Genomic DNA, 21,021 nt, shown 5'->3' on the forward strand with positions numbered 1-21,021 from the left:
GTCAATACAATGCCAAAGATTTCATTACCCTTTCTGGATTTATGTCGGTTCCTGCAAGCAGCTGATGCCACGAGAGTAACAGGGCCAGGCAGCCCTCCTTAAGGAAATACCTGGTGAAAAGAAATGCCAAGTTTTAATCATGTGTCCAGCTAATATCCCACCCTGTGACCTGGGGGCCTTGGGTGTGGGGGTTTTGGCCCATGCAGGTGCCCCGGGCACGGCTGGAGCCCCAGGCTGAGGGCTCCTAACCTTTTTCCTAACAACAGGCACAGGGACCTGTGGCCCGGCCAGGAGACCGGCTGGACACGATGGCACCCAGTGTCAGACTTCAAAGTCTGGACTTGACGATGCTGGAGGTCCCTTCCATCCTGAATGGTTCTGTGATTCTGTGACTTCCCTGCCCTTGGGCTGTAGGGATGTAAAAGCCCATGGTTTCCTTTGTTCGGGGTCCCTACATGGAGGCAGCGGATCACTCTTTGTTGTTTGGTTATTGCATTGCGATTAAATTATTTGAAGGATTTGCTCGTCTGGGCCTCTTCTACCGGAGAGCCAGTGTGAGTGTGGGGGGCTGCGCGGCTGCCAAGGGCCTCGGTCCCAGCTCCGGTGGTGCGGGTCTGACGGCCAGGGGGGCTGGCTCCTGCATGGTCGGACAGGGAGATTCCCCCAAGAGCAGCTGCGTGCCGATCCCGCTGCAAGAGAACGCCTACGCCTCCTCACCGCGAGCCGGCGCGGCGGGCAGTGGAGCCGCCCGCGGGCGATCAGGGCTCGGGGTGAAGAAACACCCGGAGAAGTGGGACCGGTGCCTCCGAGCGAGGGGGGGCAGGAGCCCGCCCCGGCCCCGGGGCCGCGCGGGAGCGGGCGGGGCGGGCCCCGGGCCGCCTCCGCGATCGGTGTATGGGCGCTCGACAGCGGCCGAGGAGGCCGTGACGATGGCGCTGAGCGGGGTGCGGGTGCTGGAGCTCGCCGGGCTGGCGCCCGCGCCGCTCTGCGGGATGATCCTCGCCGACTTTGGGGCGCAGGTGGTGCGAGTCGACCGCCTGTCCCAGTCCGCCGCGGCCTCAGCGCACGGAGACGTGCAGGCCCGCGGGAAGCGCTCCTTGGCGCTAGACCTGAAGCAGCCGCAGGGCGCCGCGGTGCTGAGGCGACTGTGCGGCGGGGCGGACGTGCTCATCGAGCCCTTCCGCCACGGTGAGGGGCCCCGGCCGCCGGGAACCGCGCTGGGGCGGCGCTGCGGCCGCGGCAGCCCGGGCCGGGCCGTGGGAGGCGAGCGGGAGGTTGGAGCTAGGGGGCTGCGGGTCCCGTGGTGAGGGGCTCCGGTCAGTCGCTGAGGGGCTCCCGTTTGTCTGTGGCCTCTGCGATTCTGAATGGGAAGCGGGCAGGGAGCAGCTCTGGAGGCGCTAGGGCCGCCTGCTGTGTGGGGGATTTGCGCAGTGCAGCCGCCATGTGAAACCACAAGGAGGAACCGCCGAGAGCCCTCAGACAGGGCCGTGCTCCCGGCCGGGCTCTGGAGGAGCCGGAGGGTGTCCGCGCCGAAGGGTCACACCGGGCCTGGAGCCCTGAATGAGCAGAAGGGTGTCTGAGCCGGGGGGTTACACCGAGCTGCGAATCCTAGGCGAACAGGAGGGTGTCCGAGCCGAGGGGTCACACCGAGCTGGGGGCACCATCCTGTGTGATATGCAGGCCTGTTGCTAAAGTGCAACTCCATTGTTGCTGTGCCGGTCAGAGTTTGATCTTCAGAGTTCCTCTGAAGACAGGAGATCTGACATTATGGGTACACATGTACAAAGCACAAATCCCAGGGAGAGGAATATAAGAGTTGTGTGTGTTAAATAGAGTAGTGTGATTATGTTATACAGGGTTACTCTGATTCAGGATCAAATCCAGGTTATGAACTACAGTCTTCATCTTTAAACATCATGTTTAATTTTAGAAAGTTGTGCTCTACAAACTTATCACTTCCTGCCAGTCTCAAATCTACTTTTTGAAAAACTTCCTTGTGTTTTTGCAAGTACTTTACATTTTTAACATTAGGTTAAAAGTAAGACAAAATCTTCAAATAATCAATTACATAATTTTTCAAAACGAATTTTTTAAAGAGAACTTTCAGTTCATTTTTTAATTATAGTGTGCATATTTCCTAATTTACCACATATAGGCGTGCATAACGTCTGATTTTCAGTAGCAAAATTGATGCCATTTTAAGATCAATAGATGTCTCATGTTCCCTCCATGTTTCCTCCATTTATAAACCATACACAGGCACTCACCTGATGGTTATGTCAGTATCCCTGCGTGCTCCTTGAGGGTGCTGTTCTGTTAGAAAAAATGCCATTAAGGTCAGGTTGGACAGGGCTCTGTGTACACAAATCTAGTTGAAGATGTCTTTGCTCCCAACAGAGGCTTGGAGTAAGTGACTTTTACAGGTCCCTTCCAACCCAAACCATTCTGTAATCATGCTTCATTGAGGAGCTAGCTGAAATGTTTTGGAGATTTTACAGACAGTTTAGAAATAGGATACTGTTGTTTAGACATCATACATCGTGGACAGATCGTGTGTCACAAGTAATTATTTTTCTTCAGAAAATGGGTTTATTCTTACCTTACCTTACCTTGTTCGTTTACACAAGCTGAGCAAAAAGAAAACGGAAGTTAAATTCCACTTTTTCCTTGTAGCTAGTCTCCTGGGTTTTTTGTTAATGAAATTTTGTTTTCTTTGTTTTTATGGGCACTTTGATGGGTTTTTACCTCGGCTGGAGGTACAGGCAATTTTGTAAATAGATAGTAGGTTGTAAGGGCCTGTAAGTGAACTACATAAATCTGTGGCCCATCATGAGACAGCTGGAAAACAGAAGCTGGGGGCCCGAGCTGCAGAACAGTTTCTTGCAAGGCATGTGTAACTTTGCAGCAATGACTTTGTGACAACAGAGGGGTTATTTGTCACCCTGTTTCCATTCGTGTGCTTGAAAATCATGCATTTTGCCAAATTTCACTGCTTTCCTCTTGGGAGTAATCACTTGCAGCTGCCCAGTAGTTAGTGCAGTAGAAATGGATCTGTATGAAATTGGTGATGTAGTAAAAATGTAGATTAATTTTGTGAAACAAGCTGGAATAATAGATTCTGGGGTGGAGCAGGAATTGAAATTATGTTATCCCTTCAATTCTGAAATGTGTGGCCTTGCAGTGCCATTATAGACTATTGGTAAAAGTCTGACCAAACTGCACTGAACCAGTAAGAAAGTACAATTCACATTTGCAATTCAAATTCCTTCTCTTAAAACCACTGCAAGATTAAAATTTTAGCTTTGATTTCTGTAAATCCATGCTGATTCAGCTTATATACCACTGATTCTAAAAATTCTTTATTCCCTGCAATAAAAAAGAACACATTTACTGGTGTGTGGTTCCTACAGATCATCTGTGGAATAGTGGCATGGTCCAGTCACATCAGTGAGTTAAAACACACAGGAACAAGAGCTACTGAGAAATGGTGAGGAAGGTATATTGCAGAAAAGTACAGATGAATATTCAAGGGATTTGGGTGGCTTTCTCGTCCAGTGGTAAAACAGGAATAAAAGCTGAAAAAAAGATCCCCTAAAGCCTAATTTCTGCTTGGTTTATATTAAAAATTTATGCAGTATGTTGGTAATTGATAATGTTCGTGTTGTAACATGGACACTGAAGTAGAATGTGCTACTTCAAAAAGTGCAGTTGAGTTCTGCTGTTGCATAATCTAACTTTGAGCCATTATGTTTTGTGTAATATTAAATGTGAGTTTGAATTCCTTGCTTATGTCTTTTGAAGGTGTCATGGAAAGACTTGGGCTTGGCCCAGAGGTCCTTCTACAGGAGAATCCCAGACTCATCTATGCTAGACTTACTGGTTTTGGCCAGACAGGAAAATATGCCAAGTCTGCGGGTCATGACATCAATTACATGGCTTTATCAGGTAGGCTGTAAAATTTCCTGTTAAATAAAGCATCTTTCCTCCCTTTGATCAAGACTCAAGAACTTGATGAAAGCAGGTAGCTCAAAATTTATCTGATGTGCAGTGTGATAAAACAGCTGATCTGAAGTGTCACTGTCGCTCTCATTGAAATGGAGCTTTCCTTTCTCTGTGCTTTTCCTTGATGCTTTCAGTCAGCTCTGGCACTTGCCTAGCCCCTCTGTAAACTTCCTCACAAGTCAGAAACCGGTCAGAAGAAATGAGGGTGTCTCTGCCGGGTTGTTACGGTGAAGCATTCAATGAGGGATCCAACCAACAGTCAGCACACCAAAGGAGGAAGCATGTACTGGACATGTTTTCCTGCAGCAGCCAACTGTTACAGGCTGGATCAGCATGTCTTCCCAGGCTGTACATTATTTTCCTTCCTTGGTGCTATTCTATCTGAATAAAGTATCCGCCTGTTTGTCTGAAGAGAGGACTGAATATTTTCTTCAGCACCCCTCTCCTAGAAACTCTGTTTACTTATAATCCTGAAAGGGCTGCAGATTATTTTATGTGCTTGTGAGCAGATTTTTTTGAGCGTAGAAAAAGTAGGCAGCACAAGACAATTGAGATCTTGTGCTTTTTTGCTTGTAAATATGTCTCCACTGATCCCAACTGAAAGGAAGTAGGCTTCAAATAAAGTGGAAATGCTACATTTTATTAAGGTGTTGTGGATATTATGCTGGTTTTAAGTGGTATGGCTTTACAAGTACGCAGTAGCAAACAGAAACAAAGTACACACCTCCGGCGCTGCCCATCCATGCATGGCCCTACCTCCTGCTCTTCATGCTGCTTTCTGTCACTGATGCCTGTGAAGGAGGAAAGTGGCCCAAAAGTTCTGGGCTTCCCACTGGATAAAGTAGTTCTTGTAGCCCCAGGAAAGGGACGGAGCAGAGGCAATGCCAACGTGGTGGTCTGGTATCTGCTACTATGAGGAGTCATAATGATGTGGAATTAAATTTCTTTAGAAATGGATTCAGTCTTCCTTCATGGAAAATTGTTGGAGAGTAGAAAAGATTAAAGAAAAGATGTCTCATTTGAAACACTTTGACTTCATGTTAAGATGATTTCAAAGAATTAGGGTATTTGTGTCTATTAGTGCAGGGAAAGACTTGGTACAGAAACAGCATGGTCCATCCCTACCTTAGTTTGTACTACTTTCTGGTTTACAAATAGAGTGATTTTTAGCTCTGGAGCTGATTTAATCAGTAGTCTTTTGGTTTGTGATAGCTACGTAAAATAATTTTGCTTGAAATTTCACAGATCAAGTTTTTCTGCCTATTAAAAAGAAATAGAGCAAGGTGTTTGAGAGGTGTCATTCCTCAAAAATGAGATCTCATATTTTGAGTATTTTTCTAGTAAGCTTTGTCTTCCTTTAAGTAGAAAAATATTTTGTGTTAGGAACTCTAAAGAAGTCGGTATATTAATTTTCTGGTGCCTGTGACAACTTTTTAAACTATTAAAAGGAAGGTTTTAGGCAGCAGCAGGGGTTTTATTCCTGCACTACAGGATTTGGAAATTACTATACTGTGCTCTCTGTTGCCCATAGGAAGTGCATTAGACTATTTGTTAATTAAACAGTCCATCAGAACCATGCAATTCTCAGGAATTTCTGACCATGTATTGTGCAAGTCTCAGGCCGCAGACACAGGAGACGGGTGATCACACTGCAGTTTCTTGCTTGCCCAAAGGGAATTGCTGTGTGGGAACTATAAAGAGTAAGGTTACAGTATAGAGGTTGCTCAGGGTGGCAGAGAAATGCTAACAAATTCAAAGCTCTGACTGAAGTAAACTGGCTTAGCCTTTGCTCTAATTCCATTTGTTTTTGCATAATTGCTGGCATAAACATAGGTTCCCTGTGTTTACATTGCATGCAATCAGAGATAACCTTCCTGAGTTAGTCACCTGTTCCTATGTGTAACCTTTTTTTTCCCAGACGTAGTTGGAGAGAGAGGATAGGACTGAAGAACCGTTGTCAGTGTGACATCCTTTGTTATGATTATTAGTTCCTTTTTTATGAGCACATAAGACTATACATCTGCATTTTTGTTTTAAAATATTCAAAGAAGAACACTTTATCAAAGTGGCTTTGAGACATTCATAGTGCCTCTTGATGGGTGAGATCCAATGCATGTACAAAGTACTAATATAGAATTACTGCATGCAGGGTTGGATTTTTATAAAATTTTATTTAAACTAAAATTTTGTCCCTCCTAAGTCAAAATATCAACGTTTAGCTGTGAGAGTTTTGTTAATCTCTTTAATTAATTACATCTTCACTATTGTGATTTCATATATTTTCACTCTTCTGTGAATTAAAGAGTCAGCCAAGCAGAAACAGGAAACATTAGAAGATTGCTTTATGCCTTATTTATTAGCATGGTTTGAAAAGAATGAAACTTTTACTTGTAGAAATGAATGTTTATAATAATTTTATGCTTATCCTTGCTTTGTTTTCTCTTTTGTCAGGTGTGCTGTCAAAGCTGGGTAGAAAGAATGAAAATCCTTTTCCACCTGTAAACCTTCTGGCTGATTTTGCTGGTGGAGGTGTCATGTGTGCACTGGGCATTCTTATAGCCCTCTTTGAACGTGCCAAATCTGGCAAAGGGCAGGTCATTGATGCAAGTATGGTAAGTTCTCAAGGAACTTGGGGTTTCTTAGGCTTGCTTGGGTGTTCTCCTACTCTAAATCTGGGAAAGGGAGGAGATTGTAAGGTTTAGAATTGAGAAGTTGGGAAAGGGAAAGTGAGGGATCTCCTAAGATGGCTGTTCCTTCACATGCAAGCAATTCTCATGTATCACTGCTGCCATAACATCCTTATGTCACGGAGCACATACTTCAGCCTCTTCCCCTCTCCCTGCTTTTGCCTGTCTGCCTACTTCACAAAGTATTAGCACTATGTATTTGAAGAGTAAGTGTGGTGTATGGAGATAGGGTGTATAGTAAACAACTGGCTTACTGCATAACAGCAAAAATTGCAGTACTCTTGGAGTAAAATCGCATTAGCTTTCTTCAAGATACATCTTCTTATGAATTTGTGACAGGTCATATCTTATTTAGAAACACTGTTCCCTGGGATAGTTACACTGCCTGTGGATCATTGCCAAGAAGTCAACTTCAGACACTTTGTGAATGTGCTGTAAAATAAATGAAAGGCTAAATTAGCTTAATGAATATTTTTCCACTGAAGGCCACCCACTTAAACACAGAGGAAAAATAACTATTTACATTAATTTTTGGAACTTATGTTATCTACAGTTGTTGTTCCTCTCTTGTTCTTCATTTTTCTTTTTAAAGATTGTTGCAATTAAAATTTGACCTCCGTTTGAGGCATACTACCTTAGTGAAGACTGAGGTTTGGCCTTAAATATAAATTGAAAAAAAAATTACATTAATTGAAACAAATCCTCTTGTTGAAGGGGTCTTGAAGAGAGTAGAGCAGCAAGAGATGTTGGATTTCTTGATTTCGGTAAGTTTTTTACAAATTCACAAGATGTTTTCAGAAGCAGTCCATGGCATTGTGGTCTAGATCAAAATTTTATGGGAGCAGTGCAAAACAGGACTAATGTTTTTACTGCAACAAAAGTTTTTAGTAGCTGATTGCCAAAATGAAAAACTTAACAAATGGAGTTCTATAGATGTTTGTTGGGACTTTTTTCCTTTTGTTTTTGTCAATAAGCTGAATGATGGATGAGCGACTGTGTTTAGTAAATTTACAGATGATACACGTATGTGAAGGACTGCAAGTGTGCTGGACTTGGGTTAGAATTGAAAATGACCTTTTCAGATTGGAGCAGTGACCTGAAAGAACTGGCTGCCATTCACAGACATTGCTGCTCTGTGGTCCTTTGTAGGCAGAAACAATTTGCTGCACAAATGCAGTAACAGTGAGAGAACAATTGGCTAAAGTACAATCCTGGGGGTTCGTAGTAGTCACAAGCTGAACATGAGTCAACAATATCATGCTGTTACAAAACACACACATACTGTATTAGGATGTTTAAACAGGAAATAGAGCCAGCAAAGTTTCTGAAGCAATTATTCTAACCTAGTCAATGTTTATGAAGTCTCAGCAAAACAATGTTTCAGACGCTGACCATCATCTTTCAAAGTTGCTAATTTGAGGGAGCCCAAGTAGCACAACAAGAATTATGACTCTAGAAACATGATCTAAAAGAAGAATTGAAGGAGACTGTGTATTTGTGAAAGAAAAACTGTGGAGAATTGTGACAAGCCTTCAAATACTGAAAAATATATATCTTGTAGTTTGTAGTATTATCAAAGTTTCCTTATCATAATTCAGAGAATTAAAGGAATTTGTTAGAAGAGAAATCAGTTAAGTCTGCTAATGTTCTAATGAAATTTGTAGCTCATTTGGAGTGGAATGTATTGTGGGTCTTTTTTAAGCCCTTAAGCCCTTAAGATAGTCTCTTCCAGTTTTTTCTTGTCTCATTAGAATTGTGGAATTTACAGTTCCCTGCTGATGTGCCTGGTGACCTGTGACATGGACAGAATATTGTCCAGTACCACAGAATGTACTTTACCTGATATTTGGTCATATTCCCCATTTCTTGAATAGACTTTCAGTGACATCGTTGATAAAAATTATCCATGCATCATCAGCAGTAACGACTGCAGTAAATTGACTGGTGGATGAGCCTGGTTTTACACCTAAGTTATTTTTTTTTGTGGAAGGAATTGTTTTAAAAATCACAACACTATGCCATTTCAGCTGTTTTGTTTTAAGACTGTTTTTTCTTTAAGAGACCCTTTACTTAAGATCTTGTACAGTTTAGGTAGTCTGAATATGTTAAAGACTCAGACACATGGTAGAATTTTCTGTAGTAGAAACTGTGCAAAAAGTAGACCCTGGGTTCAGCATTTCATCTGTCTGTCTCAGAAGAATTGTGCCTGGCCTGAGCTGATTCCTGCTGGTTGCTGTCCCTTCTCATTGACCCTGTAGGGATCATGGCTGTCTTACAGGATGCCAAATAGTTGCCACGTGGAGTGAACACTGCGATGTGACACAGTAGGCAGAATTGTACCTCTGCATTCCTGCACCACACTGGAACAGAGGCATGTGAGTCAGGCCCACAGCTGGGGTTCACTAGAGTTTCAGCCACAGAGCCTTCTGCTGGTGGTGGGCATCTGACTGAGCATAACTCACTCTTTGTGAAAAGACAGCCACAGGAAGGCATGCTGGTAGCAATAGCTTGCATAAGAGTCTCGTGGCAGGAGCATTTAGCAATGCAACAGAAGACTTGAGGTTCCAGGTTTTTCTCAGCCTGGAGGTACTCAAAACCAATACTCCCACATCCTAGAAGCCTGCATCAGTCACGAGGATAGTTTAGCTTGGTATGGATTCATTCCCACTTTTGTTTGAGCTGTTTTCAGTCTGTGGAAAGAACAGAAGGCTTGCGGAGCAGACAGGTCACCCATTAGGGTGATGCCTCTGGATTCTTGTGCCTGCTTCAGAGACTGCAGATGTTCTCTAACATGAGGGAAACATGAAACACATAACTGTTATTATAATCATTCTGCAATTAGACTTAAGTGGAGTCTCTCCATGTTACCCTTTTCATGTTGTAAAAGAAAGTGACCACATTAGTGAGTGTGTGATGTTATTTTTACATGCCTTTGGAGGTCTGGTGCAGATGTTAAGACACTTTTTTTACTTGTCTCTGAATTGTGGTGGGCCTCAGGCAGAACCTAACTGTCCAGTTGCCCAGACAGGCGTATTTCTGAACTCCCTGTACCAGTCAAAACCAGATGTGCTGTTTTAAGTGTTTCCTGGGTAAGTAGCACATAGGTATTGTACAGCTGCTGACTAAGAGTTTTGTCAGCACCAAAATCTAATTTTCAGTTAGAGCTTATTCTAATGTTTTCCCCATCTTTTATTATCCTTACTTTCAGTGCTTTTTGTGTAATATTATTTTTTGTTAATATGAGCAGTGCAAGATCAGGTCATTAGTAAAACAAACTTTATTTTAACATCCTTGCAATAATTTTGCAGACATGTAGATGAAGGTATGCAGTATTTTCTCATATGAAAGTACTTTAATTAACTTTAACATGTGGCAATGAGGATAGAAGTATTCCTGTGCTTGAAGCAGAGCCCAAGTAACACACATTAAATGAAGAAGCCCTCTTGACTGCATGCTTCAGCAATTTGCTTGTTTTAAATTTTTGCATAGAAAGGTATAAACTAATAGTAAATTTAGTAGCCTGCATGAAAATTTAGTAGCCTTTTTTTTGGCACAGTATCTGTGCTTTTCTCTATAGACAGTGTTAGGTTAGTTTCATGCAGCTGAAAATGCATGAATCAAGTGATACTCTGAATAATACAGCTCAGGTTTTAATCTGTTCTGCTGGTGTGTTTCTGGCCATGCACTATTAGCTGGCTTATCTTTGCTTACAGTAATTTCAATACATTTGAAAGAAAATTATTTGTGCTGATGAGCAAAACTGTAGTATGTGATTTATTTTTAAAGACTTTTGTACACTCTTGGTAATTATTAAAAAGCTGAACAAACTGAATTTTCATCTAGGTGTACTGCACAAAGACAAAAATTTGAGGAGCAATTTGGAATGGGATTAATCATGTTTTCTAGCACTGTATTCATCAAAGTCTTGTCTATGTAGAGATTTTGTTGCTCTGTGTGTGTAGCTGCCAGTGATGACAGTGGGGGAATAGTTTATGTTTTAACTTAGTGTTGAAGATTTTATTTTACTTCCTTCAAATTTTCTGCTAAAAATAGCAGTCTTCCTATAATCAGTGTATTTATAGGAGATAAAAATTTGGTATTTATGGGATTGTACAGATACCTTGTTTCAAGAGGTTTAGAAGGTGTGATAGCTGTCTGATGCTTAATGTTGTATAGAGGCAAGAAGCTTTTCCCTCACTTGAAATTACTCACTCATTCTCTAAACTTGCTAAATGAAGAAGCTTTGTGCATTGAAGGTGTGTTGTCCATCTGAAGCTGCCTGACTACATTTATGTTCTTTCTTATTCTCTAATTCTAGATGATTTCACATATGCAGTGTAAACAGTAATTGAAAATTTTAAGAAATGGTTAATGACAGAACCTTACCAGAGGTTCTGTCATTAAAAATCTTAGCAAAAGACAGAACTGGTAATAGCTTTTTGTTGCTTTGTTTTATACAGAATTTAGGTAACATGCCAGCTAATTTACTGGAGCTTTTTTTTTCTCTAAATCTTCAAGGTAGAAGGAGTATCATACCTAAGTTCTTTCCTGTGGAAGACACAAAATTTGGGACTTTGGGACCAGCCTCGAGGTGAAAACCTGCTAGATAGCGGTGCACCTTTTTATGAAACTTACAGGACCTCTGATGGAAAATACATGGCTGTTGGTGCCATTGAGCCTAAATTTTATAACCAGTTAATAAAAGGTGAGTAAGTTGGAGCAATTGTTTTATAACAGCAAAGCATGATTAAGAGAATTCTTTCACAGTTGGTTTTGATTCATGATGCATGGTTCACAGACCTTCCAGATCATCGAGTCCAGCCCATGCCCTGCGCCTCAGCTATCCTTGGCACTGAGCGCCACATCCAGACTTTTTTTTAAACACACCCAGGGGTGATGGCTCCACCACCTCCCCAGGCAGACCATTCCAGAACTTTGTCACTCTTTCAGTAAAAAGCTTCTTCCTAAGAAATGGGAAATGTGATTTCTTTGTAAAAGCCAAACACTTCCTGAAGCTAGTTGGGTAGTTGTGTAACAGTTAATTGTCTTTCTAGCCATTAATTTATTTCCTTTTCACCCCCAGGAACTACACTTAAATTGCAAGTCTTCTTTTGGACTTATTGTAATGGTGATGCACTAAAAACTTTTTCTGCAAATCACTTAGTTTAAATGATTCTTATACTTTAAAAAGACCTTATTCTTTGCAATTGCAAATATAATTTCAAAAAATATCTATTATTTGTACTGTAATTACAAATAAAACCTATTTAAATTGTTTCAGAAAGGAATGTTCACAGTAAGTAGTTTTAGTATTTCTTGACAGAAAAAATTACTGTGGAAGCAAATTCTGCTTAAATAATTAATTTTCTCCACACAATTTCAGACTGCTTTTAGTGTCTAGTTGTGGATATAATATTTATATTTGACTAAGGCTCTTTAAATATCACCATAAATCATGATTTATCTTTTCAAGAAATTAGAATGGGTTATGCAAAATGTTTAACTGTATGAAATTAAAACAAATGTTCAGCTGCATCTTTACTTTTGAACTTGTTTTGTGCTTCAACCCTTTTATCCCATGGACTCTTAGCTTCTTATTGGTTATTTAATTAAATTTTTTTTCTGTTGTGGTTCTCTGGTAGATTGCCATGCTTTCCATACAGAATTTATGAAAATATAAAAAAATCTTGAAAGAATTTAGTATTTATTCTTTCTTTGCACAAAATATGAAGGCTATAAGAAGTTCTCAATTTAGTTTTAGTTTTGGTTAATGAGTTCAAGGAGTGTCAGCAAAGGATTCCTAAAGTGGGCGCACCCGGCGTTTTGTGAACCACATTACTCGATGCGTGGCTCATGTGGCCAGTCAGTGAGCCTGCCAGGGGAGTAGTTCCTTATTCTTGCCCAGTCTCTTTCCCCCTGATTTTTCCTTGAATTTTAGCATTTCTTGAATTGTATCCATGCTACAATTTGTACTGGTTTTGCCTTGGGATAGCACTGAATTTCTTCACAGTAGCTAGCAGGGGTCTGTGATTTGGGTTTGTGCTGGAAGCAGTGCCATTACACAGGAGTGTTTCAGAGACTGGTGAGCTGCTCTTGCACAGCACTGAGGACTTTTCTCCTCCTTATCCCACTGCACCAGTGAGAGGGCTGGGGCTGCCCAAGAAATGGGAAAGGATCACAGCCAGCACAACTGACCCCAGCTGACCAGAGGGACATTCTGTACCACAGGACATGATGCTCAGAAATAAAACTGGAAGGGAGGTTGGTGGGTGGTCACTGCTCAGGGACAGGGTGTGCATTGGGCAGTTGAGGGCAAGCAGTTGTTCTCATCTGCAGCTCTTGTATTTCTTGTGTTATGGGGTTGTAAGGTGGGGTTTGGGATTTTGGGATCCTGGTGAGCAGGATCCCAAAGAGAGCTTGTTCTTTATTCTTTGGCTTTGTCTCTTGCAGCCTGTGGTGCTCCCCAGGTTCTTGTGCAGCTGTAGCTGTGAATGGCTGCTTCTCTTGTAGCTTAAAAAAGTCCATGCAGTTGTGTGGAATATGTAAATTGGGATATGCTGCTACGTGAAATACATGAGGAAGGCTTCTGGAGTGACTCAGGGACATGTCCAGCATTATGTTGGACTGATCAAATGTCAAATCTGGAAATGCCACTTTCTTGGCTGAAGAGGATGATGCTTTTTTGTCTCTAAGAGTCCTGAGAATAACTTGTTTGTGAACTCAATTTGTAAGCAACTTGACCTTGAAAAAGAAAGTTGAAGAACAAAAGTAAATATAAAACTATATCAAAATCAAATGCAAGCCCTTGCCCTTGGAGTTAGGTAATTTGGAATTCCAATAAATATCTTCAGGGAAAGTGCTTGTATTAAGTACAAAGCATATGAGAAAAAAATAAGGCTGTATACTCAAATACCTATATGTTTGGCTTAAGTGATCAAACACTGGCCTGCAGTATTCATGGCCTGCAGTATTTTGTTCTTTGGAGACTATGTTGAATCACAGTTAAGCTACAGGACTGGGATAGAATCTGTACTTGTCCAAAAAGCACCAAAATTCTGCAATGTGGTTCTGTTTGTGACTCTTTGTCAACTTTTTCTGGACAGTCCTGCTATCTTTTATTGATCATTGTTATGGGGCAAACTTGGGCTTTTCCCTTTCAGCCAGGTTATCTAAAGATAAGCCTGTGATGGATGAAACCAGTGGCCAGGTGATACAATGTCACTGATGGTCTCTGTCTTCTTTAGATGACTCTTTACTGAAGAAAGTGCTAAAATTCTGGTTTTCTTGTAGTTGTTTCTCAGAAATTTAGAACTTAGAGCAACTGTGAATTCTGCTTATGTTGGGGCACCCACACTGGACAACTTCATTTTCATGTTTGAAAGTACTCCTTATGTTTACAGTGCAGAGAAGTTGCTTGATTTGAACAGCTGAGGTTCCAAAAATAGTTATTCCAGCAGGAAAGAACTAGTGTGTATCCACTTGTAAGTAGACAACAACTGCAGTCATTGTTGCATGTGTTTCAGTCTGTTTCTGCCATATTTAAAAAAATCCAACATATATGCTGCAGTCTTTGAGGAAATTTTGCTTTTTGCCATTAATTGTATCCCTATCTTTGCTTGTTTACACTCATTGAGTTTCCTTTGTTTATTTTGTAAAAGTGTGTTGTTTAAAGTAAATTACCAAAATCAAGATTTTCTCACAATATTTAATTTAAAGCAGCTGGTCTTTTTGGTTTTTTGTTTGAGGTGCATATTGTGATCTGTTCAGATTTTCACATAGGAAATATTTATTCCTTTCAGTACTTATGATTTAAATCTTTCTGAAGCAATAGTTCACTAAATTAGAGCAGCAGAACCTTCTTGTGGCTTAGGGATTATTTCCTTTCTGGGATACCTATTGCAGAAATTAAATTCAGAATTTAAGTCTTTGAATATTATAGGGAAAAGTGCTTGTGAGAATTGTATTGCTTTTTCACAAATCTGAGGATCTTTGACTTAGGCTGTCATCTGTTCCAGGCATTAACTCCAGCTTTGAAGTGGGTTTAATGGTATGGTCCAGTTGCAATTTCCATAGTTTCGTTTCATAGCTTTTCTCCATATTTCTGGTCACTTCTGCTGGTGAGCAGTTTGGTGCTGTTCCAGATAAAATATATTCAAAAACCACTTGATGTCTCTCTGTCCATATTCAGAGGGTAGATTAGTTTTGCTACTCCCATGGAATGAGAGTACAAGCATATGGGTGTTGCAGATGTCAGCTGGAGATTTGAAGACTGCAGAATTGAGAAAGGAGTGTGATGTCTGAACAATTTGTCTCTGCTCACAGAATTCTGCTTAGCCAAAGCAGAACTGATTTCCTTTTGGTTTTGGTTCAGTGTTTCCCTGCAGAGTTCCTGCAGGAACCCAGTGCTGGACCCAAGTGCAATTAATGACATGGTGAGGAAAGTTCTAAAGGAGGCTGCAGAGGGAAACTAAATTTAAGAAAATAGAGCATATTAGTTTGAGAGTATTGTTGGCTTTGTAGATTGTGCTCAGCAGGGGCAATTGCCAGAAATTGCCAGAAATTTATTAATTAAATAAATTTCAAATAAATTTCAAAAGGCTTTATGAAAAACTGAAGCTATGTAAAACAGATGAAGTGAAAAAGTATTTTGAGCTCACTATTGAATATTTGCTATTAACAGACAAGCTGTAGTCCTTTCACTGGTATTAATTTTATTACTGAAAAAATCAGACAATAAATAGCTAAAATGCCTTGGCATCTGTTGAAAAATCTGATAGCAGAAACATTTGCTACTAATGTTAAGCCTTAATCTTTCAACAGAAAGAGACAGCATGTCTTTCAACTGGCCTGTGAATTGCTTCTGCAGGTTTGTTCTGTTTTTCAGCAGTAGATGCTTAGTCTGCTGCAGCCAGGCTACAAGGGCCGTGAAGAACACAGTAAATACTGTGGAGCAGGTGGGAGTAAAGGTTTGATTCTGAGTTATATGGTGTGAAATCAGTTACACAAGGTGAGCTTAGTGTCCACTTACATTGGTGTGGAAAGCACTGACAGTCACTGAAGTACTGATCTTCAGTTCCTACTCTATAGTACCCCTTTCATACTACTTTTCAGTACTCCTATTTGTATTACTTCTGTTTAAAAAAATATTAGGAAAAAATTAAGAAGCCATTGAAAAACATTGTTTATATAATTATCAAGGATTTCCACAGGACTCTCCATTTTGTGATTGTTAAGTATTGTGTACTGTATTAAAAATCTGCTGGTATACTGAGTGCAATATCACATTGTTATTGAGACATTCAACATGGGCAAACACTTTCCTCATTATGTTTTAGACTCAGTTATACATAAAGTTATGTTCTGTTTTAATTTATTTATTATGATAAGCCTTAAACATTGTGCAAATTCTGTAGAGGGCCAGTCTCTGCTGCATCAAAACATTTGCAGTTGTGGTAATTGAGTATGTCAGCTTGGAGTACAGCTATGGATGCATTTGCAGTGAGGCCTGGTAGTACTGTGGGCCTGATCAACTGTCACTTCCTAAAAAATTCTGAAGTTTTAGAAACCTTGATCAGAGAAAAAACTTTACATAGTAAGTTTAATGAAAATCCATTGCTTTCTTCTGAAATGTGGGATATTCTGAAATTCAATTCCCTCTCACACTGAGAACAAATTTTATTTAGCAAGAAAAAGAGCAATGGCCTTCACCTTGCAGCTGTTATTTAGGCCAAAATTAAGGTTTCCCATGCTAGATGATTTTATTCAGTCATATTATGACAACATAATTTCAGAATGACTCTGCTATGACCATACATTTTTGAAAAGAAAATTAGCAAGTTAAACCAAGAAAATCCTGAACAAAACTCTGCTTTTAAAATATATGACTGAAATAATATAAAAAAAACTGTTTCAATTTCTGACATACCAAACCAACTTCACTGATTGATCTAATGAATTTTGCTGGTTTCTTTCTCTTGAAATCAGTGCCTGATTTTACTAGAGTTTTTTAAGAAGTTCTGTAGAAATAGAGATTTCAGTTTGCTCCATCAATAAACGATGTGGGGATATATGTCAATAAACTATAGCATTTGAAGGAGATTTAAAGCTACATTATTATAGGGAGACAATTTTTCAGTTTTCAAAAATAATTTCAAGGTGTGCTAAAGTAGGTTGATTAGGCTTTTCCATACAAAAACTCCTAGATGAAAATTTAAACAAAAAGACTTGGAACTAAGTCATGATTGCTTTATAAGATGTTCTGTGTAGAAGAGACTTTGCTTTTGATTACACTGAGTGAAGTCTGTGCTTCTGTGGTATCCCAGACAATTATGTGCCATGCAATAGTTTCCTTGTTGAGTCAGTCACTCCTGCTCTGATTCTGCTCATCCGCACCACAAATGGTGAGCACAAGCTGGAAAATGAGGAGCTGTAGTGCCTAAATGCTCTCAGTTCATCCTGTTTAAAGCTGAAGTCTTCAGTGGTAAGCAGAAAATGAGCATGTAATATTAAATTCCAGGTTCTGCATATTGTTCCAGTTTGCCAGAGAATGTGCAGTGAGGCTCAGCCAACTTCCCATCTGCCACAATCATCAAAAATAATTGTGTAATGGGATAATGGTAGAGCACTGCTCATGTTGGACTGGCTGCTAGAAACCAAACCAACTTAATAAGAAAATGAGTACTGTGAAACAAAGTTTCCACTTGACAAGATTTCATGCTTTGAGACAGGTCAGGTAGTGAGTATTTCCTTTTGTGGAAGGTAAATTTGCCTCACCTTATAGTTCATAAGTAAACTATACTGCGCTGTAGATCTCTAGTAGAAGACTTTGAAAATCAATAGTAAAATTAATTTTGAACATACTGCTAGCTTTTATGTGATCATGATGTTCAACCAGTGTGAGTTACCTTCAGCTGATCTCATTTTTAGGATTACATGAATGGTTATGGACACAAGAGTGTAAGTTCAGTGATTTAAGGTGCTTGATAAGGGCATTAAGGGCTTGATAAAACCATGAGGACTGATCATTTGTAGTATCATTTATCCTGATATCCATAGCTCTTTCTAATAAGATGTGAGAATACTCATTTTGTCTTTGACTGTGATGAATTTCTTGTGAGAGTGAACAACTGCAAGGCTGTGTTTCTGAGTCTGGAGACTGGCAATTTCTGTGTGTTTTCCTTTGAAGTACCAAAGTGCAATTTCAAAGCATGTATTAATTTTCAAAACTATGTTTAATAATCTTGTGATCAACAGTGACATTCTTAAATACTGTGTTAAACTGGGGGGGGCACTGTGGGCCCCAAGTGTATTGTACAGTTTATGAATGGAGAGAAAGAACTTACTGAGCAGAAGTAAAGGAACTATCTCCCTTTTTTATATGTTTAAGCAGCAATATATCTACCTCACTCAGTGGTAAGGAAGCTGTAGAAAGACAAGATATTTAAGGTATTTTCTGCCTATCTACAACTAAAGGCAAGAGGAGGTCTGCATAAATTCTGCCTGCAAACAGCCCTCTATTACCCAAGCTATATATTTCCTTTGCCTTTTATAGGGAACTGCTGTTTTCTAAGAAGCTAATTTTTTTTGTTACTTTGAAGCATTATGATAATAGTTGTTTTCTCATCTTTTGAATTTCTCAAATTATCTTCTTTTGTATCCCTGCTTTTTCTGAATTTTTCCTGCTGTGTTCATGCTCCTGGATTTCAAAATGTGACTGTTAGAACAGCCTTCAGTATGTCACTTCTGATTTCTATTCAGTATCATATATTCTGCTTATACCTCCATTTGAAACTAGCTTCCATTTGAAATTGTCTCGATTTGAAACTGTAGTTCAATTGCCTTTTCTCTTTCTTGTGTTTTACCTCCTTTTTGAGATAATCTCTAAAATAAGTGATAAAAATTCTTGCATCTCCTTGAAGTAGCAGAATGAAAGGGCAGAGACTTCAGAGAGCAGAATCCATGAGAACAGAAAGAGGTATTGGAAGCTGGCAGCACAGAAGAGCTGTAAGCTCCCCAGTGAGAAGGAATGCTTAGTTCAGGGATAGACCTGGGACTTGCCTGGTTTAGGAAATTGTCATTACAAGGCCTGTGTGCCCATGCTTTGCCCTGGTGTCTCAGAAGGGATGTGCTTAGTGCTTACCTGGGTGGTCCTTGCAGCTGAGATGGAAAGCAGGGTTATTGAGCAGCTGGTGAGTGGAAGGGCTGAGGGAAGTGGAACCTGGGGAGTGAGCTGGAGCAGAGCGAGGAGGAGACGCTGCTGGAGCCTCTTTGGACAGTGGAGTGAAGAAGCAGATCACTCTTGCAGTAACCAGGTCCAAAGTCTATCATCTGTCATGTGTGTCCCAATAGTACAGGATCCATTCAGCAGATTTCTGTGTTGCTAATGCCAGGTAGAGAATATGATCCTGCTATCAAGCTTTTCTCAGGACATTATTACCTCGAGACAGCTGCTGCTTCTGTGAAGTGTTCATACAAATGAGTGCTTGTTATAGGTATGTACTTAAAAGGCTGTAGCTGATGCAGTTTAGTCTAATTGCAAGTATCATAGAACATTTTATTATTCTGCTCCTTGCCCTGCACAGATACCCAAATAAAGTTCAAAGTGACTGTAGTATTGCCTGCAAAATCTTGTCTTCTTGAGGAATACACTTAGTTGTGAGAAGCACTTAGTGAATTATCTAAGCTGTACTATAGTTAAACTTTACTTTTCTCCTTTCAGGTCTTGGGCTAAATTTAGATGAACTCCCTGCTCAGTTGAGTTTCTCCCACTGGCCTGAAATGAAGAAAAAATTTGCATCCATATTTGCACAGAAGACACAGGCTGAGTGGTGCAGCATATTCGATAGCACTGATGCCTGTGTGACCCCTGTTCTATCCTTCGAGGATGCTGCCTCACATCAGCATAACAAAGAAAGAAGTTCTTTTATCAAAAATGATCCGGGAGAGATAAGTCCTAGACCTGCTCCTGTTCTGTCTAGGACTCCTGCTGTTCCATCATGTAAAAGAGATCCTTTTGTAGGAGAGCACACAGAAGACATACTTCTAGAATATGGGTTTACTAAGGAAGAGATTGCTAAACTTCGTTCTGATAAAACAATAGAAATCAAGGACCTAAAAGCTAGTTTATAATCTCTGACTATGCATATGAGATAAATTTCAGGCTGATACTGTAAGCTTTTGTGCTTTAAAATTGAACTATATGACAAGTAAATGTTGGCATAATATTGATTTTAAGTAATTTATATGTTTAAAATTGTTGACATTTTAAATTTAATTTGAAAACAGTGAGACTTGTGTACTTGTGTACCTGGATGATCTGTTGTCTAGAATGATACTATAGTTGTGTTCTGAAGATCTACACAGTTTACTTGTTGAGCACCTGTAAACTCTCAGAATGTTGTTTAAATACTGTAACCTTTGGTTTGATTATTTTAATTCTTGGTTACACCATTGATTTGTAATACATGTTGTAATTACTTGAAAGCAATTATTTTACTAAAATATAGTTATATTCTTCTTAAATGAGTGATTGTGTTGTTTATTCATTAATTAGAAGGGATTTTTTCATCTATTTTCATATTAATTTATGTTTCATATGAATTAATATTTTTCATATTAATGAATTAATTAATTAAAATAATGTTTTATCATGCTGAAACTATGGTCTAATTAATGCTATTCTTTCATGTGCTGCTGCAGAGCTATTATCTCAAAGTTGATCTGTTTAACAGCCTGACTACATTTTCTCAATGCAGTCTCCTTACTATGCATTACATTCGGACTATCACCTTGGCTAGAAACTAAATTCAGAATCAAACTTTTTTGTTTTTAAAATATCTGCCAACTAATAATCCTTTCCTCTCCTTATGGAAAAATGGTAGGCAACTTTGCTGTGCAGGTTTTAAACAATGGTTATTTGGTTTTCATTTCCTTCAAACTTAAACTTTCATTTGAAACCATCTCTTTCAAGACAAAAGAAAATATGCTTTTAAAAAGAATTAATTATATGGCATTATTACAGTATTGTCCAAGGTGTGAGGAGTTATAACATGAAGGGTTGGATATTTAGATAATTTTGAAGTTTGGTTTGTTGGTTACAAAGGCTTCCAAAGCTGAGCTATACTTTAGCCCATTTTAATGTGTTGTGGCAAAAATGTCAACATTATTACCATAAGAAAACCTTTTACATTCTACTACATAAACCAGTCTGGAAGCAAGAATTATCTAGTAGGTCCTGGCAAGTTGTCTAAACCATCAGCAAAAACACCTGGGGTTTCCAGCTCATAGTCTAGTGTAAGCTACTGAACATTATACACAGTTGCCACAGGACTTG

General features: G+C 39.8%; 1 protein-coding gene across 1 annotated transcript; it reads left to right on the forward strand.

Moving 5' to 3' along the window:
• Positions 1–920: 920 nt before the first annotated feature.
• AMACR (alpha-methylacyl-CoA racemase) lies at positions 921–20,210 on the forward strand. Its single transcript, XM_059492184.1, has 5 exons — positions 921–1,188; positions 3,802–3,945; positions 6,454–6,614; positions 11,208–11,394; positions 19,408–20,210. Exons 1-5 carry the CDS (start codon positions 930–932, stop codon positions 19,815–19,817), a joined length of 1,161 nt encoding a protein of 386 aa, XP_059348167.1. The 5' UTR covers positions 921–929; the 3' UTR covers positions 19,818–20,210.
• The last annotated feature ends 811 nt before the right edge of the window (positions 20,211–21,021 follow it).

Source organism: Ammospiza nelsoni, chromosome Z (genome assembly GCF_027579445.1).
Source record: "Ammospiza nelsoni isolate bAmmNel1 chromosome Z, bAmmNel1.pri, whole genome shotgun sequence".
NCBI classification, from domain to species: Eukaryota; Metazoa; Chordata; class Aves; order Passeriformes; family Passerellidae; genus Ammospiza; species Ammospiza nelsoni.

What these genes read in the sequence shown, in the direction of transcription:
- AMACR (XM_059492184.1), top strand. Translation starts at nt 930, where the DNA reads ATGGCGCTGAGCGGGGTGCGGGTGCTGGAGCTCGCCGGGCTGGCGCCC. An exon ending in CAATTACATGGCTTTATCAG is followed by an intron (nt 3,946 to 6,453) that starts GTAGGCTGTAAA and finishes CTCTTTTGTCAG; the next exon opens with GTGTGCTGTCAAAGCTGGGT. An exon ending in TTATAACCAGTTAATAAAAG is followed by an intron (nt 11,395 to 19,407) that starts GTGAGTAAGTTG and finishes TTCTCCTTTCAG; the next exon opens with GTCTTGGGCTAAATTTAGAT.